The sequence below is a fragment of the Podarcis pityusensis genome (genome assembly GCF_964106645.2).
Source record: "Podarcis pityusensis genome assembly, chromosome: 2".
NCBI classification, from domain to species: Eukaryota; Metazoa; Chordata; class Lepidosauria; order Squamata; family Lacertidae; genus Podarcis; species Podarcis pityusensis.
Window position 1 is genome coordinate 83,035,637 of NC_138029.1, and position 25,660 is coordinate 83,061,296.

Genomic DNA, 25,660 nt, shown 5'->3' on the forward strand with positions numbered 1-25,660 from the left:
TCTAAAGCATCTTTATGCAGATAGGTGATACTTTTAAAAATAAAATATTGATTTAGAACATATTAATATATCTACTGGTATGAATGTATACAATATATCTTTTAGGGATATAGATGCATGAAAGGTTGTAGGTCCTGCTTCCCATCTTTCCTGTGTTCATGTAATGCAACCTTCTCCATGCTTGGGTGCCCAAAAGGTAATGGACTAGAACTCCGATCATTCCCAGGTCACTTTATTCATCATTTATTAGACCATTTTATTCCAGCAGGCTTTTGTAGCATGTGGCAAATACTGCATTTATGCTTGGTCTTGACAGCTGGTTTCACCTCCTTGGCTGATTGTTTTATTATATTATCATGTTTCATGAAATTGCCGTTTTGAATGTTGTAAGCCACCCTGGGTGATGCTTTTGCACCAGGAGGGCAAGATATAGAGGCTTTAATGAATAGGTTTCCAGCTCATGTCTCCTCTTCCTTTGCGAAAGGACAGGCACGCTGACAAAACCCAAGACAAACCTCGTTGTGAACTCCGCTGTGCATATAGCCAAAATGAAATAAGAGGTGGGGGAGGTTTTCCCTCTGCTTCACAGTGGGTTGGATGGTTTGGAATGGATTGGAAAGGAAATGAGCCAAACTGTGACAATTTCCTCTCTCCACCCCCACCCCCCGCTTTATATTAAGTCTAAACTGTTAAAATGTACTTCGAACTCTTCAGTTAATTCCCTGCAGTAATCCATTTAGCTTCCCTCAAAATGCCACATCATTCTAGGGGTATCCTAGATGTGGTGGGGAGAATGGCAGGTTGTAGCCACTGGGGGGAGATTGCTGCTGACGAGCTACTTCTCACCACTATGGCAAGTGCCCCCACCCTACCCAGAATGGGGTGGCAGATTTCATTGGAGCCCTACTATTTATATTATTGATGTACTATTAATTCTAGACATTGAAATCCAATCCAATTTGGGTGGATGATGAAGAGGAAGGGAGAGATTGGCCAAAAACTGCCTCTCCCACCCGCTAGCCATTCTCCAACAGTAGCTTCTGCTGGATCAGAGCCTGTTCTGCAAATGGAAAGAGGACTCCTGGATTCAACCCTTTCTTATAGTTATTGTTGTATTCATTTAATATGTTTGTGTCCCACCTCGAGGCATTGTCAATGAGAGCTCTTAGGTGGCCTCCCATCCAAGCACTGATGAGAGCTGGACGTGTTTGGATTGCATCCTGTGCTCTTGGAACTAACAACAGAGCATCCTTTAATGCAGTAAGAAATGGTCCAAACAGGTAGTTAGGTGTCAAAGGTGTAAAAAGAAGAAGAAAAGAAATAAATTGAGGGAAGACAGGGTGTTACCAGGAAGAGCCATAGCTCAGTGGTAGAGAACATGCTTTAAATGCGAAAGGTCCCAAGGTTCAGGCCATGATGGCTTCAGATCAGACTGGGAAAGAAACCCTGGAGGGCTGCTGCCAGTGAATGTCAATGAGCTAGACAGATCAATGGTCTGACCCAGAATAAGGCAGCTTCCTAGGTTCCCAAGCATCTGCATTTAGTCTGTAAGTTATTTCCAGATAGTCAGTGATGAACCCTGGGCCAGCAGAGCTCTAGCGGAAAGGGGATGTTTGCCTAGGATGCCAGCTCAGCATGAGGTTGCCAGCTGCTGGGCACACCCGCTGGCACTGCCATAAGCTCCTTCCTTTTGCGTTCTGCCAGTGTGGCCAATGAGTCGGCTACTAGTTGCTAGGAAATGACAACACATATGTCCCAAAACACAGTGGTAGGAAACCACCCCACACTTATTATTGGTCAATAGAGATGGCTCAGCACAGTGCCATTTAATGCCCCTACCATGTTGTCAGCATCAATGAAATGTTTCCTGACTCATCCATTAAAAGCAACAACTATATTCATGAACCTGGCTGTACAGGAAATTAACGGCATGGGAGCTGTAAGTTTGAGTCATTGCCTTTTAAAAGTGCAACTGATTTGTAGGATGCTGACAAATATTAACCAGTTTGGGGTTTATCTATTGAACTCTGAAGCTCTGGTATATTGACGGATTGGATTGTAGAATGTGCAGAAGAAGAATGTGCTGGCTCCAGAAGGGTTTTGTGTGTGTGTGTGTGTGTGTGTGTGTGTGTGTGTGTAGTGGAATGGTTCTCAGAGCATTAGATGATCCAAACATTTAAAAAACAAACAAACCTATGTTTGTTTCATTGCTCTTGAGAAGCACAAGAAATATACATATATTTTCTCACACTAAATCCTGCAGCATTGCTTTGTTTTTGCCACTGAAGTTCAAAAGCAAATTAGTATTCCATTCACTAGTGCTGCTAATTCTTCTGAAAATCAGTTCAATTAAATCACTATGACCTGAAAAGCAGGAAACATTCATAATTGCCGTTTATTATGCTTCATATGGCAATGACTTTTCAAAGCGTAGTGTGTTGGGGGAAATGAATTCTGGGGAGACATTCCAAAGGCACATAAAACCCTATGCAGTCTTCCTAAAAAGGTTGTAAAATACAACATATAAACAATAAAAGAGGCTTGAGTAAGAGGACAGGCTATGTTCTGTTTCTTCAAAGCAAACTCTTGGTCCAGCCACTACTCCCATGAAGTGTGTGTGGGAGCATTTTCTTCTGTTCTCTCCCATCAAAGAATCACATGGGACATTTGTTGATTTTATCATGATGCAGTTTGAGTCTATGGCCTCAGCTACACATCTGAAATATTATAGCTAAGCTGTACCTTGCAAGTTAATGCTGCAGCTGTATTATGAGCCAAAAGCTTAAGATATCAAAAAGGATGGAACACCTGGGAAAATAGTAATAAATCCAGTCCTGCCATTTTTAAACAAGAAAAAATTCCATTAAAATGGTAGGTGTTCTACCTGAATGCAGACAAGCAGGAGCAAGTCCACTGATTCTGCCTGATCTTTTATTTCCTATATAATCCAGTTTTTTAAAAAAAAAAAATCATTAAAACACTTAAGAGTGACACCACACAAAATAGCAATTTCTTGCTTTTCCTCATTACTTTGAAATGAGAATAATTTAAGCTTTGCAGAAATCAGTCCCAGGATTTGAATTGTCCTTTGGAGTCAAACATTGCGCAGTACCATTCAGTAGAAAAATAATCTGCACATGGAATGTTTTCTAGATGATCCATTGTATAATTGTTTCATCACAGATTTTAATTTCTTCCCATGCAGTGTGGATGTTATAAGAAACATAAAGTCTCTTTGATTTATCCACTATAAACTTACCACTCTTCTGCATATTTAATGTGAAGCCTGTCATCAAAATGAGATATCAAAAGTATTACATTGCTGTGCATTAGTAAGGGAAGTTTTCCCCATCTTATTCCAAGGCCAGTAATTCCAGTGCTATTTTTCTAGGGGGGGGAAGTGCCGGAACTCACCATGAACAGCTGCCTTGTTCTCTTACAATGGCAATGGCACCCACCTGAGAGGGGCCAGAACTGAGTTCCTGTGAGTTCCAGCTAAAAAAGCCCTGAGTAATTCTAAGATTGTTGTTGTTGTTGTTGTTGTTGTTTAGTCGTTTAGTCGTGTCTGACTCTTCGTGACCCCATGGACCAGAGCACGCCAGGCACTCCTGTCTTCCACTGCCTCCCGCAGTTTGGTCAGACTCATGCTGATAGCTTCAAGAACACTGTCCAACCATCTCATCCTCTGACATCCCCTTCTTCTTGTGCTCTCAATCTTTCCCAACATCAGGGTCTTTTCCAGGGAGTCTTCTCTTCTCATGAGGTGGCCAAAGTATTGGAGCCTCAGCTTCAGGATCTGTCCTTCCAGTGAGCACCCAGGGCTGATTTCCTTCAGAATGGATACGTTTGATCTTCTTGTAGTCCATGGGACTCTCAAGAGTCTCCTCCAGCACCACAATTCAAAAGCATCAATTCTTTGGCGATCAGCCTTCTTTATGGTCCAGCTCTCACTTCCATACATCACTACTGGGAAAAGATTGTTACCTGCTCACAATGTGGATTTCTGTAATCTTGTTAAGAAGAGCTGACCACTGTCCCATGTAGCATCACTAAATCACCCCATGTACAGTAGCATCACTAAAGCTTCTCAGGGAATAACCTTCTGAACTGACTCCACCAAGGCTGACCATTAACTCTGCCTGAGCAGGAAATGGAGCAAGAGCACTTCCTGACTCAGTGGTCTTTTTTGTAGTATTCTCTCTCTTGGTATTCTCTCTCCAATGCATTTTGACTTGTTCTTTGGGCCTGACTCTTAGCTTGTGATCTGGTCTTGCTTTCTCATTTCCCCTTTGATCTTGTTCTTTTGGTAGGGCGTGGGAGGGGCTGCATGAGGAAGGAGAATATTCACCTTCCCCTCCCCTCTCTATGCATGGAAGGCTTTGCTGGATCAAAGAGCTTTCTGTCAGCAGAACAGGCACTATTAAATAGTGTCTGTCCTTACATTGGGAAGGCCTGTGAATGTTACCATTATAAGCTGGGTGTAGGCTGGTTGTTAAAAGATGTTTGTTTGTTTTTTGTGCTTTGATGTGGATACTACACAACCCTCCAACACATGCTTGCATTCGAGATTTAGACCCAGTTCAGACATCACATTATCGGTCCTTGAAGCTGAAGTCTGGAGGACCAGGAACCTGCCTCCCTCTTCCTTAGCATGCAGATATCTCCCGGTGTTGGGATTTCATCCACGAGGAGAGCCATTCAACGAGAGGTTCCAGCTACGTGTGGAATCCAACATCGTCATGCTTTTTCATCTCTGCATTTCCAAGTGGCTGAAGGAGCATGATAACAGTTCCCCACATGGATGAAGCCAACAGATTACTGGCTCTTCACACTTTCCAGCCACCACAAGAGACATTTTCAAGCCAATTGGAAAGTAGCTGTCTCTATCTAGTTCCCATATGTTGGCACAGTATTACTCAGAAACTATTCCTGGACCCTGCCTTTAAACCTCTTGTTCCGGAAAATGAATGGTTGCAGTATTTTTGTTTTCCCTGGCCAGTTTGCGGAAGGCAAGTTGCACTGAGGGCAATTGGCTTCTGCTGTGTCGCGTAAGGCTAGCTTTATCTTGCTCAGTTAAAGTACATTTCTTACGTGGGGGGGGGGGGAGAGATAAATAAAAATGAGGAAGACATGGAATCAAACTTGTGCAGAACCAATGTAATAAAACAATTTAGAATTTGATATCAGTATTCTATCACCAAACTAGATGCATTCTCGTGGTTGCTGTTTTTTTATCATCTGTTAAAATGAATTATTCAGACTGGAAAAACAAGGGTCAACAGCATAAGGCCAGCAGGCTCAGAAAAGGGCCCTGAATAAATAGCCTGCTGGGGAGAGGACCTCGCCAAACTGGGAAAGACTAGTGTAGGAATTTAGCTTGGAAAGGAAGCAGGTCATGCAAGATGCACTAGTAGCTCTTTCAATGCTTTATGGTCCCCTTAGCCTTAACTATGGCACCAATAACAGCCTTTTACTTGAGAGTAAGCCCACAGTGGAGACAGCCACAAGAAGTGGCTGCAAAAACTAAGTAAATCTGCATAGAAGTCAGTTCCACTGAAAAAAATGTTAATTCTACATAAATGCATATAGAATTGAAAGCAGAAGTCAGTTTGTATCCTCATATTGGGCTTACCTTATTTGTAGAGTGGCATGTTGATTTCTATTTGTTGTCCACGTTCCTTCTGAGGTATTAACTCTGAGAGATTTTCTTTCTTTCTTTTTACAATTGTTTCCAGTTTTAAAAAGCATTGAATTGTAAATTATTAAATGAAAGCATAAAAAGCCTACAAAACAAACCCCTGTTCTTTATTATTTCACCAGCTGTTGGTATCCAGATGAAACTTGAGTTTTTCCAGAGGAAATTTTGGACTGCTAGTAGACAGGTATGTTACAGTTAGGTATTGGATAGCTTTACCCCACGAAGAGAAGAAAAGGTAAAGATCTTGGCAGAACCTGTGCTGCATTTTTTCCCCAATGAAACAATGGTTTCCAATGAATTATGGTTAAATAGAAAATCTAAAGACTCCCTGCTAGATAAAGCCCATCAGTTTAGTCACCCCAGTCACCTCATCCATTAAAGTCCAAAGTGGTACTCCAAACCAGGACTGCATGCAAAACAGAGCCTGTCTATAGGCACTTTTAAGAAGGCGATTTAACAAAATGCAAGGTATATCTTCCACATCAATATTTCTGACCAACTGAAGGCCCAGAGGGAGGGGAAGGCACAGCTGCTGCTACTGCCCACCAAGGAGGGAGGAAGAGGGGTGGAAGTGGTGGAGACTCTGCGGCAGCATCACTGCCTCTCTCCTCCACTGGGCTCCGGCGTGTGAGTGCGTCCCCCATGCCACTTTGCGAGGCTGGGTCAGACAGTCTGATCGCAGCCTCGCAAAGCCACGCAAGATAATTATTTTAATTATCCCCTTGTAGTCCAAACCTGATTGCCTTATGCTTTCATCATACTTGGACAGACATTTCTCCTTGCAGGCGCAATCTTTTTTGATTGGCTCACTCTCTTCCTCTTTGCCCACCTCTAGCCTGCCTCTCAACCCACCACCAGTCCTTTCCTGACCAAGTGAACTTGTGTGAGTGAGTCTGAGTGTGTTTGGTTTCTTTACAAACAACCTCCCTCCCTAATACATGTGGGAGATGTGAGTTGAATCGCATCTATGGTAAAAGCGTATGTTTAATAGGTTTTAATGATGCGGTTTTTTGCTGCTTGGGTCTGATGTAATTGAATTCGTTGAATATTATGACTTTGTGTCGTGATTGTGTCTCACTGTAACCTGCTCTGGGACTGGCAATGAAGAGTAGATTAGAAATCTATTAAAGTAAAATAAGTACTTGGTACAGCTCTTAGTCTGTTGTAGAACTAGATCCCAGTATCAAGTAGGAATCACATAGGTTTCATTTTACTCTCTTAATATTATTTATAAATCAAGCATCTTTGTTAAGTTCAATAGCAGAAAAAATAAAAGAGTATTCTCATGGGATAAATATATTCTCCTACAGTGTACGTCTCTGGATGGGAGATGCTCTATCAGCTGTGATGACGAGGTAAGCAGGAGATATTTTCTTAACATTTAATACCTGCAGGGTTGCAAAGTGAACACAAGTAAAAATTGGAGACATTTTTATTTTCTTAAAGCATGTATTTACAAATGAATACGCAACACAACCTTCAACCAACCCTACCAAAGGACTAAGAGTCAATTTATCTAGCGGTAATCTACAAGATCCAGTGATAAAGCTTTTCCTGGACATATGAACATACCAGTGGTGGTTGTATGCTTGAATGCTGGGGGAATGATTATGTAAAAAGCAAACATATTACTAAGAAGTATGTGGGCTTTTCTTCTCTTTGCCATTATTTTAAATGTACAGAAAGGTGGAGTTTTCCATTGTTTTGGCCTGGTATTACTTATATAAAGCAACATTTTCTTGAAACTTTTTTTCCTCCCCAAAGCTGCCCAGCAATGGGTTATACCTTTTATATTGTGCTAAGGCTCTTGACCAGAGATAGGGATAGAAAACCTGCAGGTGTTGCTGGACTCCAACTCCCATCAGCCCCAACCAAAATGGCCAGATTATAGGATTTGGAGTCAAACAACATATTGAGGGCTACAGATTCCCCTTCCGTGCTGCTGACTAAAAGAAGAATGAGTTCATTTCAAGGTATGTGCTTAACTGCATCCTTACCTGAGATTGTACAGTTTGGATGCCATCCAAACTTCCACCTTCCGCTGGCCGGGCTTTGTGGAGTGGTGAGGCCTACTGCTCACAGCATCTGCAGGGCAGGGGACTTTGCACCCCTAACAAATTGCCACAAATACATGCGCACACCTTCTGTCATCTGCAAACACTGTGGCAAAATAGATATGTTCCAACATCTAGAGCTCCACAACATGAATTGGACCCAAAGTTTTTGAATCCTTCCATGAGTGCACATCTCCTTCCCTGAATGGAAACTCTTACAAACCATGGAGCAAAATCCTCAAGCCCATGTCACCCATCCACGTTATGCTGTTGGATATTGCAATGCATTTATCCTCTCTCACTGTCCATGATGTCATCAAAACAGGACTTTGGGACAAAGGTCTCAGGCCCCATTTAGCAGATGGTCAGGGCTGGCTTACTACATTTTGAAGGAAGTGAAGTAATGCACAAAGCCCTCCAGAGTGGCTTGTAGGTCACTCCAAATCTTCTCTTCCATCAACTGAGGAGGTCACAAGTGTGGGAATGTTCAGGGAGGTGGGAGAGGATATATTGTTTATTAATATCCTTCCTAAGTTGTGCTAGCAAGTTCCTTTACTTAGCAGAGTTTTACATTCCCCTGTTAAATGCACAGCAGATAGCTGGTTGCAGGCTTGTGTAAGCCTTTCACTATTACATTCCTGGCAAGTCCCCTTATATCCCTCTTGAAAGAATGAACACGCCACAATCTTGTGTAAAGTATATATTAGAGATTAATATTAACTAACTGCACCACTGTGCAGTCTCAGAGAAGTGCTGTTTGGCCTCCAGACCTGCGCAGAGTGTGCCTTTTGTGAGAGATGGAAAACATCACTATTATGTGCTTGGATGAGAAACATAAAGACAGAATCTCCACAGTGAACATTTACCAATGCATATGAATAAAGCATTTCCCCTTTATATAGCTCATCAGTGAACTTCTTTAATTCTTGAAATCAAGCATTTGATCATAACTTGTGTTATGTTACAGAATATTAACTGTTACCTCATTGATAATAATGGATTTATACTAGTTTCAGAAGATTACACACAGGTAAGTGTAAAACTCTTTTTAAAATCAGTTTCATACAAATTAGGTTTTCTGTCTGATCTGTGTTGAGGAAATAAGTAGCATAAGATTAAAAAATAAATGCAACCTCCCTGCCCAAAAGCATGTAGTCTATCTTTATGGGGGTCTGAAATAATTCTGCCTCACAGCAGGGTGGGTCTGCTCTAAAGCTCATAAAATTTTAAATTTATAGAACCCCTTTCTGCAGACATGTCTGTCACTCTTGAGGAATTTTTACCTTGAGAGGGAGGTTTCTCTGAAAGTCTCCCCCCCCCAAAAAAAAAAATTAGAAAGGTTTGTTCTAACATTTTGAAGATAAAGCAATTCTGTATGAGCGATACAATTATGGCTGTTAATATAGAGTGTTAAAGTTTGCCCATGGCTTTGGATAGAAAATCAAGTTATTTAATGAATATACCGGAAGAATTAGGAACAAGTAGAATGTGGTTTGTTATGCATGACTTCAGAAAATACGGGTTAGCAGTGGCCCAATATAGCAGCCTCTGGCAATACATATCTATGCTGAAGTAACTTCGTAAACCTAAATTAATTTGGATCAAACAGTGTATGAAAACAATGACCATAAGTCTGCAGAACATATCAAATTTTAATATTTAAATTGAAAAGCATCCACTGATAACAACTCTATGACTGCATGGTTGAATATTTTTGGAATACTTTTGAGATATTTGGGAGATATTTATTTTTCAACTTATCCACCATGAATTTGTCTAATCTCCTTTTAAAGCCACTTAAACTAGTGGCCTTCTAGGGGAACCATGAGCCCTACTTTACAAAGAGCAGTCTTCGGCTTGGTCAAAGTCCTGTTTAAAGATAAAGAACCGTAAGAAGGGAGAGCTGGAGCCTTGACATTGCCCAACAACAGGTCCCTGGTCATAGTTTTCCCCACTGTGTGGGGATGTATTATATTTCTGTTTACATTATAGTAATCATTTCTAAATTTGTATCTATACACATAAATTAGCATGTGCAAATTTCTGCAGATCAGTGCCCTTTCTGGATGATGTGTTTCCTCTTTTTTGACCATGGGCACCATCACAGCTCAAGTCACTGAATTCCACAAGTTGTTTTGTACTTTGTGATCGGTCTGTCCCAAAATCCTTGTCCTTAACTGTGACTTCCTTGATCAGTGCTACACTTATTTCTAGGGTTGCCATATTTTGAAGAGCAAAAAAGAGGACATATTTGCTGACTTCTGCTTTTCACTATGGATCTCTATGACAACTCTCATTTTACATACTCATGGAAATGAGGACAGGTCCTGGAAAAAGAGGACATATGGCAACCCTACCTATTTCCCCTTTATGATACACTCCCTGGCATAGCAGAGGTAAAACAGATTGAGTTAACTACTCAAACCAGAGAGAATGTATGTGAAAGAACAGAGGAGGATTGGGCAGATATCTCCTTAGAGTTGTGCAGGACCCAGGAGGACAGCATCTTGTTGAATGGCCACAGTTAACACTGTCTTGATGTGTATTTCCCCTCCTGGATATCCTAGAAATGCAATCTGAATATCTAATCATAGTTTTTTGAGGTCTGTGAGGACATTGGAAATGGTCCTAGCAACACAGAGGCAAAGGATATTGGGTACACAAAATATTTGAAATTATAGTAATTTTAAGATAAACAAGGATTCTTCCATTTTTCATCCTATAGATATTGTGAAAACTCCTCATTTATGGGTAACTAGAGAAGCACTCGCATGGTGTTTTCTAGAAAATTCTTAGTATGGAATTTTCAATGGAAAGGTCAAATTAAGTTCAGTAAAGCAGAAAATTCTGGAAACCTTATTCAGCTAAACCTGCATGATCTCAATACATGCTTAAATACCCCCCCCCATATAAACCAGCAGAAATTAAACATGCTTGGTTGCATCATTCTACTATTGTTTCAAATTATCCAAAGCTTATTATTATGCGATGAAAGTTAACCTTTAAAGCTGAACTGCAACTGATGCATAGTTGTAGAATCAGATTTCCTTCTTTTTGTGAAATGATATAGGTTGTTGTCATTTTTGTGAATCTGAGAAAAGTGTAGTTGTTGGGGCCTGTTTGATGCCTGACACCCTTAGCCTCTTGATATTCATTGCTCGCAGGGCCCCAGTGAACCTGATGCATTAAAGCAATAAAGTACAAATGATCTCCTTGCTCCTAGCAAGATTTACACACCCAAATACTTTCGGGTAGAGAAGGCAATGCTTGTTCTTTAAGCAGAGGAATGCTTCCGTTTTTGGCTTAGCCTGTAATTTCTTTGCCAACAAACTCCCAGGTGCATATTTGAAGCCATGTCTATCATTTGCCATGGTATCAGGGTTTCATTAAAACAAAACCCATGGAATCCACACCATCCCTTTTCTTCCCACAGAAATTTTGGGATTACTCCTTTAAGGAGTAGATAGAATGCATGCAGGAATTTCATGGGGGTGGGGCGGTTGTATGAAGCAATGTACTCAAGGGTTTTTAACGAACAAGTTGTTTCTGCGCTACAAAATGACACCTCAGTACATATGTATGGGGCTTTCGAAACTGTATGTCAGGAAAGAGGCCTGCCTGGGAGATAACGGGTCTCTTTGGGATTGCCCAGAAAACCTATAACCCAAACGGTTGTTTTCCTGTCCAAGATTTATCTTCATTATCCCAGGCCTCTTTAATTTAGTGAACAAGACCATAATGCAGGCTTCCCCAGTATGAAGCTATTCATACAGAAACAGAATATAAACATTTATATGTCTGATAAAATGTAGTTTCAAACAGTTTAAGCAGGTCATATAGGAATTACAAAAAAAATACTTTTTTATGATTTGTTTAGGAAATCCTTTCAAACCCTGTTTATATCTTTATGGAGCAGCTTTTTAATCACATGGGTTTATGCTCAGATTAGAGTATTTTCTTTACAAGCTTTAGTGTTTGAGTGTATTTTTTATTTTATTTCCAACATCAGATGTTATGCAATGAATCCCAGTCTATTGTGTAAGCTCTCACATCTGCTCAAGGGATTATTTTGTAATCCCTGTAACGTGTCCTGACAGTTAAATCCTTTTTCAATTTTTATGAAAGAGAAGTACCCCTTAAAACTTCATTACGTAGCTGTCAAAACTCCTCCAATGGTTTCATAGGAGCTGCCATGGTACATTGCAGCCAGCATAGATTGGCATTTATTTAAATCTCTGGACACGGTTATGTTTTCTCTTGCAGACTGGAAACTTCTTTGGTGAGGTTGAGGGTGCAGTGATGAACAAATTGCTCATAATGGGTTCTTTTAAAAGGTAAGAAGTCTACTCTCCACTACTTTTTTCAGTCATCAAACAAAAATGATAATACATAGGAAGACAAGTTCAAAAATCATTTTGCTTGTTTCTGTGTAATGGCTTCCTTTATTTCTATCCTGATTTTCTGTCTGAGGCAGCTTATTGGGCCTGGTTCTTTCCCCTGTGGGCGTCACAGTGCTCTGGGTTGGTATTTCTTCTACCAACCCACCCACAAACCCGGAAGAGTTTTCATTAACTGTGGCTGTTGCAATCACAGAACCCTGAAGCACCACACTTGTCACTTTTTTCCATGATGAGGAGTTACCATTAGTGAACACGCTTTGGATTCAGTCAGTCAACCAGCTATAAATCCGCTTAACAAGTTACCTCATTTAGCCCACATTTTACCAGCTTCTCCACAAGAATATCATGGGGGACTTTGTCAAAAGTCTTACTGAAATCAAGATACACTATGTCCACAGCATTCCCCTAATCCACTCAGCTTGTAAAAAAGAAATGAGGTTCATCTGGCTTGACTTGTTTTTTTAGAAATCCAGACTGGATCTTTCCACTAATGGAAAGTAGTAGTACTACTTCTAGTAGTAGTAGTAGTAGTAGTAGTAGTACTTCTAATGTAGTAGAAGGAATTCACACTAAGACAATCATTCCATTTTGGCTTAATGGATGGAACCCCCCCCCCCAAGTGCACTTTTCCAGGCTTTCCCCACCCTTGCAAATACTTCTGCTGATGGAACGTATTACACTCTGTATTAGTATATCTTTGCTAATATTAAGCACGCTTTCCAATAGTATATGAATTTTTTATACACATTATTTGTTTTTATTTTTTAGCTTTTATTTATGAAATTTTGACAGTTTTTATACACACACCATACAATACCAATCACTGAACTATTTTCTCAGTCCATCTCTCTATGGCATTCTGTGCAAATCTTGATTTGCTGCATATCCTGATATTTCACCCATTATCTTCTCAAGTCTTCTTTTTTGATATTATCTGCTGCTTATATGTTAACTCCTACTTGTACGTTAAATTGTATATTGTACCCTTAAGTTAATCTCCGAAACACCTCCACTCTTCTCTTCTCTTTAACTCATCCTTATTCCTTAGTTTCACGGTTATAGTTACTAATTATATGTATTCTATCAATTTGTTCTGCCAAAACTCTTCTTCTTTCAGTTTTTTCGCATATACTATTCTAGCTGCAGCGGTTGTGTATAAAAATATATTGAGTGTCTTTTTTGGAGTGTCATCACCTATTATTTCCTCTGGTCTTTTGGGAAATGTGAGTTTTACAATCTTTTTAAATTCCATGTGAATCATTTCCCAATACTCTCTAGCGTACTTACACGCCCACCACATATGAATCAGGGTTCCCTCTACCTTCCAGCATAAATTAAACCCCCTTTTGTACATTTTCACTAATTTGCTGGGTGTCAAGGAGCACTGGTACATCATCTTTTGTAGGTTTTCCTTAATAAGATAGCAGGCAGAGAAATTCATGGTTCGCCCCCATAATTTTTCCCATGCAGACAATTCTATGTTGTAACCAATATCTATAGCCCATATTGTAATTGTTGCCTTTTTGTACACATTATTCTGTTGACAGAATATATCACAAATGGTAAAGTGTAAATTTTGAAAAATACCTGTGTTTTGGTTCACATACTGTTTGAATTACATAGATGCTCCTTTAAATGCAAACGGAATAAATTTCTCCTCCATCTTTAGTTGTCTTGCTACTATTCCTGCTCTGTGGGCCATTCATAGAAAAATCCATATACATATTCCCTGGAAGAATTGGGTTTTTGATCAGTGATCAGTGGTTGGGAGAGGCATGGAAGCTCTCTAAAAAAAGTTTCTTCAGTGAGGCTGGACAATTTATTTACATCAGCTAACTTTCTGATGTAAGTAGTTACTGACCTTAGAGGTGTACTCAGGGGAAATTTGCCTTTGTATTACACACAGATATTTCTGAAGTGTAATATCTAACAACTGTCAAATCATTGCTAAACCATGATAGACTTTGTTGTTCAGGTGAAACAGAAGTGTTTTTAAAAGTTAACAAATAAAATACCTGCAGAAATTAAGAAATCCAGTTCCAAGTTATATTGAAAAGCTAATCTCATCCCACAACCATATTTTATTGCAAGTAATGTGGCTTAGTCATGCTGGCCACATGACCCAGAAGCTGTACGCCGGCTCCCTTGCCCAATAAAGCGAGATGAGTGTCGCAACCCCAGAGTCAGCCACGACTGGACCTAATGGTCAGGGGTCCCTTTACCCTTTACCTTTAATGTATAACTAATGTGTTAGCTTTTTAAAAAAGCAAACAAACACACCTTCACACATGGCTTATATTTTTGTCATGTAATATGATGTAGAGCATTATACTGAGTTAGGGAAAGTTAGGGAAAGACTGACTAAAGCTAAAGTGGGTGTAGCCCCTTTTATAGCCTTGGTATCTAATTTGAGACGGCTCATTGATTGAAAAGTTAATACGCTGAGAACCAAGTTCCATCCTGAAGACAGCACACAAAGAAAATGAGGTGGTTATTTAAACAACAGGAGCTGGCAATTAAAAAGGAGATAAATCCCAAATAGGGTAATTTTCCTAAGTAACCCACCTGCCTCTTCCCTCTCTGCAAAACAGATAATTTTTGTTGTAGGCTGGGAGAAAGCAGGCAAACAGCAGAGGTCTTTAAAATAGCCCAGCTGCAACATAGACTTTTCTGCAGTCCCCCCTTCCTTTGTCAAAGTTATGAATAGTCACTTAGGGCCTATTCATCTAAATGGCTGCAACAACCTGGCTGGCAGTTCCACATGCTGCAGCAGTAACTGCTCTAAACAGGAACCATGTGAGAGATGTCAAGTACACAATGTGGTCATTTCCCACACCTGTGCTGCTCACCCCTCCCCAAAAAAGAAAGGCCCCACAGTAGTGAAGAGAATGAACAACACCACCGGCTTGCCTCACATGGCTTCCAATTAACAGGGGCTATTATTGTGGACACAGGGCAACCTAGTCAAGTAGAGGCAGCCAAAATGGCGCAGGAGGCTTGTACTTGTGGTTTGGCTCTGATTTCCCTTCGTGTCAGGCTTGGTTGCAATGAACGGTACCTAAGGCTGGAAGTTGCCAAGTCTAGAAAGTTGAGAGTGCCTCTGAGCATGTATACGGCGTGACACTGAGTAGCCACAACCATCTCCTACACATTTTGGATTAAGGAATATTTTCACCTGGGACGGATGCATTTTGAAAGCTCCCCTTTCAGAGAGCTTAACAATATAATAACTAATGGGCACCCTGCTGCTTAAAGTGTTGCAGTGATGTGTTCAGATAAACTCAGTTTGTATCAAAATGTTACAGAATTGTCATATTACAAGACCAGTCTCAAACCATGTTGCTTATGCAAAATGTTCTTCTTACGAGCATTTTTTCTTTTTTTCTCCTTTTTTAAAAATTTACTGCACCAGTACTGTTGCTGGAGTTTGCATCCAGTTTATAGTGCTATCTGTTGTCTGGGTTTCCATATAGGCAGATGTCTAAGCCTTAATACATTACAAAATGGATAGTTAGAAGCCATCAGTAGAGGGTTTGTTTGTTGTTGTTGATGATGGTTGTTTTTTTGCCATTGCAATCATGTTTTGCAGGAAGCTTCCAATTGGACTATTTTCCCAGTTACTGTGGAAAATGGATATGACCACATCTATTCTGCACTCAACGTTTTTTAATTGACTAATGAAGAGCTGGAAGGGAGTAACCCCCCCCATACACACACCCCTATTTTAACATATGCATAATCCCAAACCCCTGAGATCTGGAAGGGGAAAACTCATGGGTCACAATGACACCTATCCACCACTTAATGCACATCTGCAGCATTTGGTGATAATGCTCATGAGTTGGATGCAGAGTGTCTCTTACATGAATGGAAGGGGCTGAGATCTAGTGGAGAATCCTGCTGGAATGAGGGTGGTAGTTTCCCCTCTTTGTGCCATGTCCCACACTGTTCTACAGGTACTTCCAACTCTCATTTTTCAAGATTTTGTGAAGGGAGGGTATGAGGAACTGATGAAAATAAGACTCCCCCCTCTTCCCTGGGCAGGAGCATTTCCTGAGTGGAATTCTGTCAGACTTATGGACCCAAGCCTGTGATTTCACCCATTACTACTAAAATCCACGGCAGGTGTAAATGTGAACATTTATAAAACATTGGAGGAGTTTCAACTGGACAGTGTAAAGTATACATATTGTCAAATGTTAGTTCTTTCCATTTCAATAAAGCCAAGATGCTAACTAGTCTCTGGTGGAAAAGAACAGCAAATGTTTCTCCCTCTTGTGAAATGTACACAGTGCATATATTCTTCCAAAATAAAACCACCGTGTTTCATGTATTGTGAGCAAATTGGAATGAATCTTTAAAGGCATGAAGTGACTACGTAGGCTTGCTATCCTTAAAACTGTATCACGTGCATTTGAGCAGTTTTATATGGTATGGAAGCCAAATGTTCTTCCTGTTTCTAGGAACAGAATTCCCTTTCCATGCAGTCGCTTTGATCTGACAATTTTTTATTGGGGCATTTTACATTCTTCTGAGAAAGATGTGGCACAATATGCTTCCAGACATGATGCTAACCTAAAAATCAATGGACAGTAGTTCTCTAGAATTGGACCATAATGTTATATTGATAAATCTATTTTTGTACTGCCAGTTTGAGTTTTTCAAATGTATTGAATATTTTCAATAACTCTCCAAGGGTAAATATCATACTTTCCTCAAAGTAAAGACCTTCCATTCATGTAAGTCACATGAATATCTCTTTGAGAATGTAACTGAACACTTTGCATTGAAATGTGAGATGCCTACAGAGCATCCCAGGGCAAACATTGTTATAATTTGCTGGCATAACCTGAGCTGCTGGTAATCCTTTGAAGTTAAATTGACTTCAGACAGCTTTTCTTTTCTCCTTGTAATCCATTGCAGAGTTCAAACCTTGATTTTTACTATATCAGGAAATTGTCTATAAAAGAGTAGGTTTTGTCTCAAGGTGTTTGCTCTAAAAGGATGCATGTTAAGTCGCTAAAAAAAGTTCTATGGCATTACTTCCAGGAAGACGTTTCTCATGAATGTGTTTTACCTGATTTTTTGCCTGATACACAGAGAAACTATCCCATGGTCATTGATAATGACAAGGTTGCAGACAGTTAGCACAGTGATGTCAGAAATACTCAGACATATTATTATCAGTTGCTAAAATAAAGCACAGAAGCTAAGTGCAGTGGTGCACAGCCCAAGGCTTGGGCTGGGCCAGTTTTATGGATTTAAATTTAGTTCAGAGGGAAAGCAGATAGTTAGTGTGTTCTTTAGCTATAATCAGCAAAAGAGGAAACGGCTATCTGTAAAATGTAGATACTCAAAAGATACACAATCATTACAAGAAGGGGTGATAATCTGGAAGTTATTCTTCTGCAGTAGCCTTCCCCAACTTGGTGCCCTCCATGAATTTTGGACTTCAGCTCCCATCAGCCCCAACCAGCACTGCCATGCCACCAAAATCTGGAGGGCACCAGGCTAGTGAAGCCTGTGTTGCAGCATTTAGTTCACAAGTATTTGTGGGCTTCCCACAGGCATCTAGTTGGCCAATGTGAGAATAGGACGCTGGACAAGATGGGCCATTGGCCTGATCCAGTAGGATCTTTTTGGGATCTTATGAAATGGATTTCAGGTGTATTAGTTTTTAAACAATGGGGTGAAAACAAGCACATTTCCCCGATTATAGCAGAGTTTAAATTCACCAAGAATTATTATTGCTTATTTATATAAGATATTTATGTCCCCACCCCCTCCATAATATTTACTCTGGGTCATTTGCTCTGTAATTTTAAACAAACAATAATAAAATAGGCAATTAAGGCTGCAGTCTGTAGCCACTTAGCTGACAATGAACTACAGTGGTACCTCAGGTTAAGTACTTAATTCGTTCTGGAGGTCCGTACTTAACCGGAAACTGTTCTTAACCTGAAGCACCACTTTAGCTAATGGGGCCTCCTGCTGCTGTCACGCCGCCAGAGCCCGATTTCTGTTCTCACCCTGAAGCAAAGTTCTTAACCTGAAGCACTATTTCTGGGTTAGTGGAGTCTATAACCTGAAGCGTGTGTAACCTGAGGTACCACTGTAGTGGATACTCCCTCCGGAATAGATATGTACAGGACTGCACTGGACAAGTAATAAACAATCCTCTGCTCTCTGGGAGGGTGGCTGAGGGGCTGCAAGATGCTGTGGGCACCCTGTTCTGTGGGTGAAGAGGGAGATCTGCAGGCAGAGGCCTCCCTGGTACGGTGGTGGAGATCTCTGGAGCCATTGATCTTCCATGGTGAGTGCTCCACGAACAATTTGTCCACAAATGGGGTGTGTTAGGGATGGATCAGGGGACACTTTGGAATGGATCCAAAGTCCCCTTCTTCCCCTGGCATCTTCCCCTGGCATCTTCTGCCAGCTCTGGAGCTGTTATAGCTGTTTTCTGTCTCATTGGTATGAATGGGAACTGTGAATGGAAAAGGCCACTCTCATGTACTCACTCCTCTTTCTCCCTGGCTGCTGTGAGCCAGCAGGACTTAGGAAGTAGTGGCTCTTCTGTGATGGAATCCCCCCACCACCAGCTTTTTTGAACTGCTCTGTAATATAATTATTATTATTATTATTATTATTATTATTATTATTATTATTTATTATTTTATTTTGGTTATACCCTGCTCATATGGCTGGGTTTCCCCAGCCACTCTGGGCAGTTTATGGCATATCTAAAAATATAATAAAAACACCAAGCGTTAAAAACCTCCCAGTACAGGGCTGCCTACAGATGTCTTCTAAAAGTTGTGTAATTCTTTATCTCCTTGGCATCTGAAGGGAGGGCATTCCCCAGGGAGGGTGCCACTACCAAGAAGGCCCTCTGCCTGGTTCCCTGTAACGTGACTTTTTGCAGTGAGGGAACCAGCAGAAGACCCTCAGAGGACGACCTTAGTGTCCGAATGGGGGTGGAGACATTTCTTCAGGTATATCTATATTAGAAGATTTTGAGATAGCAAAAGTAAACATTCCCGTACTCTCTTATCTGCCTTTGGCCCAGAGAGAAAACAACAACTAGAAGGCCACTTGCACTGATGCAAGATCCATCATCTTCTTGTACAGAGATATCCCTATAATATTAATGTGTTAGTCATATAGAAGAACAGTAAAGCTAGGTATATCTTCATATTGTGATGCATTACATGGAGAGATTGGAAAAGGCCAAGGGGCATTGTGCCAGAGACAACAATTGGATAAGGAACAGGAAAGTCAGACAGCAGTATTGCGTACCATGGGAAAAGGTTTCTAAATATGTTATTGCAATTTGCTGCTCTAATGTGGACAAATGTTCAGTACAGCCTCTTCTATAATGATCATTTGGACACCGGGCCTTCAACTGTAACCCATGAATTATGTTACTTTTAAGTCCCGTATGGTATCCTGTTCCAGTTTTGGCAATGAGAAATGGAGAGGGGAAGAGAGCCAAGGTCATAACACTGTTTTTCCTTAGCCAATAGACCACCTACTGGGAGCTACTGCTTTAACTGTAATGAGCGCCTTTCCTTTACTGTACTACCCATCCGCACCAATGTTATGTAATGTTACAGGTAGCAGGTAGTTCAGATGTAGAACATGAGATTCTTAATCTTAGGGTTGTGGGTTCGAGCCCCATGTTGGGCAAAAGATTCCTGCATTGCAGGTGGTTGGACTAGATCACCCTTGTGGTCCCTTCCAACTCTACAGTTTTAGGTATTAACGTACCCCTTTATAAACGGAATTTCTGCTGATCTAGCAGGTAGTGTTGGCTAAGGAGCACTTCACCCATTGTACATTTCTGCCTCTTCTATAATGTACATTGAGCACCTTTGGCTAAAAAAAGGCATACTTTGTGTTTCTTTCACTTGTTTCAGAGGCACAGCAGAACCATTTGTTTAATATCCAGCTCCACATACCTCCCCAAACAAACTCGTTCATTCTATAAGAAAATTGTGTCATATTTCCATTCATACATCTGTTCTTAGCCAAAGGGCTAATCCAACTCGGAATGGATTTCTTTCCTTCCCCTCTAGGTCACAGAGACCTGTGGCAAATTGTCCACTGTGACATATTCAGCCTCTGCAACATATTGTGGGGAAGAAGAGAAACTACTTGTGTTAGAATGGCAATTCTAAAACTGTAGGTCTTATAGCTGAATGTAGTCAGCATTGAGCTTCATGAAGATAGTTCTGCAAATATTGTCATATTGTGGGTCCTATTTTTAAAAAAAATATGTTTAAGTATGAAGAAAGTCACACTTCAAACCATTTTTTAAATGTAGCACCTCAATGTATAATCTTTATGGACATTTAAATCTGACTCTCCCATGTTCCAAACCACCACTCTTCTTACTTCACCATAAAACAGCATCATAAAACTACCGCAGACGAGGTCTGTGCTTGAACCGCTTTTATGAAATGTAAAATGAATAGACGAAATGGACAAATAGTTGAAAACTTTCCTTCATCACTCGGTTGCTACCTTCCTCTGTATTTTGCAGAAGTCATGTGCCAGTCCACCTTGTGCTGATCAAGGCTCATTTATAAGTGTAAATATGGCTTATTTGGTAGAACTGTCTATATACTTTAGGTTGAAGTAATGAAAACTCCTCTGGCTGAAACTCAACCACCTACACCTTAGGAGGCCACAAAAAATGGAAGTGCAAGAATATTTCAGTCTCCTTGCTTTGGAAATGATTTCTAAAGCCAAAATTCAACCACAGGACTGTGACAAACCCAAAGTTAAACACTTTTGAGTCCCATTGATTTATAATGGTAGAGATTTAAGCACACATTTCTCTTTCCCTTTGAAACTAACTGAATCTTAATGAGCTTTGGCCCTTAATTTTGGACCAAGGGTTAGCTGTCTTAGCATTACATGGAGTGCATTCTACCCATTTCCTTGCCTTCTTTGTCTCCCCCCCCCCCCATTTTGTTTTCTGTGTCTGTAGTGTTTCTAATTATACCTATTTTAAAAAAATCTCACAGCTTTATTGAATACTTACAGACTTTACAGTATTTTCTTCCCCTTTGCCTTTTATTCTTCTTTATCTGGAATATGTATTAATGATCCTTTCTAACCCCATTGCTCCCTTTTAAATGTTTATTTGTTCTACTTGCCTTGTGGGCAAGTCCTGTTGTATTTCACCCGGTTTTCCCCAGATGTATCTGAAGAAGTGTGCTTGCACACGAAAGCTCATACCAAGAACTAACTTAGCTGGTCTTAAAGGTGCTACTGGAAGGATTTTTTTTATTTCCCCAGATGTGTTTTCTTTCTTCTACTCAAGCCTTTTTTTCTATTCTTCTCTCTAGAATTACTCTTTATGACTACCAAGCCATGTGCAAAACAACCAAAGAAAGTAGCGACAGCGCCCATAGCTTACTGGATGTAAGTATAGTTCACATGAACATCCCTGCATTGTTGCTGAGAGAGAGAGAAAAAATGCAGTATATGTGTGTCATCTTTATGTTACAAGTCTTCTCAGAAGCCTCAGAAGTCTTCTCAGATTGCCTTTCAGCGCTATTCCATATCACGAGAAAAATGGTTTGGAATAAATCAAGGCAAATGGGTTGTATTCATCTTAGCCCTCCTCAGAGTAGACCCACTGAAAATAATGAACCTAACTTCAATGGGTCTACTCTGAGTAGGACTAGTGTTGCATACCACCCAGTGTGATCCACATTTGCCATTTCAGAACACTCTACAGTAGCATTTTCTCCCAGACTAGCACTAAAGCTTTGTCGCTGTCTTTGTCTGTTATGAACACCTGCTTTCTGGAGTTTGTAAATTGCCTATAAACATTTGCTATATTTTAAATTATGAGGGGAATTTCAATAGCCCACAGCTTAACATTAAAACCAACAACACTTCAGCCATTAATGAACAATAGATTCATTTTCTAAGCATCTAACTTGTAGACCTACAAAAAGGGTTCTTCCTCCAGATGCACCTTTATTAAAATTATAAAGAGAGAGGCCTAGTGTATTTTGAGCCTCAGGATTTTCTGCAAGATTTGTGAGTATGGTTAATGAATGGAAGGGGAGCAGATTGTTTGGGTTCATGGAGGACTGGGGGGGGGAGAAAAACTGGTAGCCCCATTGCACAAGCATATTTTCATCATGCAAGCCGACTGCCACAACTGCAAAATGGCAGTTATATAGCATGAATATTTTTAATTCACTTTCAATAGAATCCTTGCCTATTTATTAGTCTTCAGTGTGATGGTTGCTAAAATTGTCAACAGAATATGAGTAGAATTCTGCAAAATTATGAAGCTCTGTAGATTAGGAAGCTTAGTTTTGTACCTACCATTTCCTAAATTTGAAAACACAAAGTGATGGAAGCAAACCAAACCTTCACCGTTTATTATATACAATGAAATGGAATATTTTTTGGCTTATGATTGAGTATTTTGAAAGAACTGAGAAATAGACTTAAGTATTTTCTTCAGTTTTGGGTGATTTTTCTTCAGAAGCAAAATAAAAAGGAAAAAAAGTCGCAATGGAAAGAATTTTATTTTCTACCTCAGCCTAACCTTCATTAGAAATCCTTAACTTCACTGTTTTATGATCCATCATGTTCTTTTTAGAATGGAAAAAGTAAGGTAAAGAAATATACAAGGTTTTGTTTTCTACTGTACATTAGGTTTCAGAGTTAATCATTTCAGGTAGACGTCATCACTGGGAGATGTCTGATGGTGTCTTTTCCTCTGACAAAATGTATCCACTAGCAAATTCCTCATCCTTCCTCCAGATCTTTGCACTTCCCAGAATCTGCTCAAGCCTGGGAAATAGCCACTGAACAATAAAAAAATCAAATATCCCTTTTATTCATTTCCCTTCTGGGCCACTGATTATATTGATCCTCATTTGTTAAAAAATGTATTACAAAACTAACTGAACAACAAAATCTTGAAGGGGTGGTATTTACCACCAAAAGACTATATGTTCTTGAAATATTACATAAATCCATCACTTGGTACACTTAAATATTATATATTCTAGTCTTTTGATTAAACAAATTGCTTCTCTCCAGCCTTATAAAGCTTTCTTTGCTGCAATAAAATGGATTGTGACTGAACTTGTCTTGTAAGTAACACTTGCTAAGATTTGAAGATTATTTGTACCTTTCCATCTTGCATGTTTTTTCATGTATACAGCAATTTGCATCGATTTTCAAATCTCCTGCGCATAATTTCAGAACATGCTTAAAACCTGTTTTTGTGATGTAGTCATTTCCAACATGCAAACTAAATTTATTATTGTGGTTGCAGTTAAATCTAATATGAATATTTGGCTGTTTCCAGTGCTGCTTGGGTGGGCTGTTCCCAACCAAGTATCCTTTTTCAGAGGATCTTCTGTTCTGCAGTTTCATAAGGGAGTCAAACACATAGGCTGTCACACGTGAAGCTTATGCAAGCTCTGTCTGTGTTTCTTGCATTATAATAAATTATTGTCATCATCTAATAATGAAAATGGACGAAAGCTTGAGTAGGCAGCGCTCCTAAGCAGTTCAACCACACTAAGATTGTACAAAACACCTTTAACATTTTTATTATAATCTTATCTGCAGACCAAGGAATATATGATTGACCTGGTTTTGCAGACTTCCAGCATGCAGTTTTAAAGCTGAATTTCTTGAATGGAGCAAAGAAAAAAAATGTGTGGGTGTGTTTGCTAATTGCCAATGAAAATCTTTGTAAAATTCAAAATCAAAACTTAGTGATCACTAAGATCAAGTTGAACAAAGCAATCTGCACCCTACATAGTTATGATCAAAAACATATTGTTTTTTATAGCAAGGATGGATGCTAGACTACAACTTCCATCATCCCTGACCATAGATCAAATTGGTTGGGGCTGATGGGAGTTGAAGTCCAGTAACATCTAGGATGCCAGTGTCATACCATAGCGTAGAATGAAGGCTAGAATTGGCATAATGTCATCATTTCTTCTTTTATACCATAGCAATGAAGGGACGTAAAGGGACGCGGGTGGTGCTGTGAGTTAAACCACAGAGCCTAGAACTTGCCGATCAGAAGGTTGGCGGTTCGAATCCCCGTGACAGGGTGAGCTCCCGTTGCTCGGTCCCTGCTCCTGCCAACCTAGCAGTTTGAAAGCACATCAAAGTGCAAGTAGATAAATAGGTACCGCTCCGGCGGGAGGGTAAACAGCATTTCCGTGCGCTGCTCTGGTTCGCCAGAAGCAGCTTAGTCATGCTGGCCACATGATCCAGAAGCTGTACGCCGGCTCCCTCGGCCAATAAAGCGAGATGAGCGCCACAACCCCAGAGTCGGCCATGACTGGACCTAATGGTCAGGGGTCCCTTTACCTTACTAATGAAGGTGTGTACCATAGCAATGGAATTTTAATACAGTAGCAATGAAAGTTCAATCTACATATTATTTTTAATTAGAGAATCAAAATAGACCGTACTGAAAAATAACTCTGCAACTTATCTGAAAATTAAGATAGCTGAAGACTGCCAAACACTAGAAACACTAGAAGTTTTACCTATGGAATCTCTTGATTATACAATGGAATACCAATTTTAGCAGAATTTGGAGTGGCAGGATCAAGTCAACTGGGTTAAAATTAACAACAGTTAGAAAAGAGTTCATCTTAAGCTACATTTATCTTTATTTTGAATAGAATGAAAGGAATCCTGTTACTGACAGCTAATGGTATGAACATGCCAGATGTAATCATTTGATATATTTGATCTTTTGTGGTTTAGGTTTCTGGTGGAATTTAATCTATGCAATTGGTGGCATTCAGATCTAACAACAAAGGGTAAGCACACTTTGTATTCATGGCGACATTAACAAATATGTTCTTTGCTTTTATAAACACAAGGCAGCATTCCAAAAGATCCATGGAACTCCATGTGTGCAGGCCCTTCCAGTTTTCTGCTATGAGAAGGGAAGCCTGCCATGCACAGGGACATTTTCCATTGCACATGCGGGCTTCTGATGACAGGCATTGGCTACAGTCCTGAAACCTGTGGGTCAAGCATAGTAAGATGATGGAGACTACTTAAGGGTAAGTGGTTTGAAGACTGCAGCCAAAGCCCATTACATTATCTGATGGCAGCCTTGCTTTAAAACTGCAGTGAGATTACAGGGCATAAAGCAAAATGTTTAACCATTTGGAAATAACACTTTCATTTTTCAGCAAAGGCAAAAGGGAATATTGTAGAGCAAAACTTATTTCCTCCTTTGGTCCAATATGATTCTCTAGAATGCAAACCATTTTCCTCTTACAGCACAATCCTATGCATGGGTACTCAAAAGGAAATCCTATTGAGTTCAGTAGGATCTGTTCCCAGGTAACTGTGTATGGGATTGTAGCCACAGTGAGCTTTGTAGCTTTCTTACCTGTTGATTTATTGTAGTTATTTCATTCATTAAACTCAAGGGACAGTAATAATAATAATAATTTATTATTTATACCCCGTCCATCTGGCTG

The 25,660-nt window shown here is 40.0% G+C and overlaps 1 protein-coding gene across 2 annotated transcripts in view; it reads left to right on the forward strand.

Moving 5' to 3' along the window:
* Positions 1-25,660, forward strand: part of CACNA2D3 (calcium voltage-gated channel auxiliary subunit alpha2delta 3) — a 479,869-nt gene that overhangs the window by 421,124 nt on the left and 33,085 nt on the right. For both annotated transcript variants that reach the window (XM_080996726.1, XM_080996727.1), the window contains 7 exons: positions 5,821-5,882; positions 7,009-7,053; positions 8,720-8,782; positions 12,016-12,086; positions 21,506-21,581; positions 23,229-23,281; positions 24,930-24,985. In XM_080996726.1, coding sequence (XP_080852852.1) covers positions 5,821-5,882; positions 7,009-7,053; positions 8,720-8,782; positions 12,016-12,086; positions 21,506-21,581; positions 23,229-23,281; positions 24,930-24,985 — 426 coding nt within the window. The remainder of the gene's footprint in view (positions 1-5,820; positions 5,883-7,008; positions 7,054-8,719; positions 8,783-12,015; positions 12,087-21,505; positions 21,582-23,228; positions 23,282-24,929; positions 24,986-25,660) is intronic.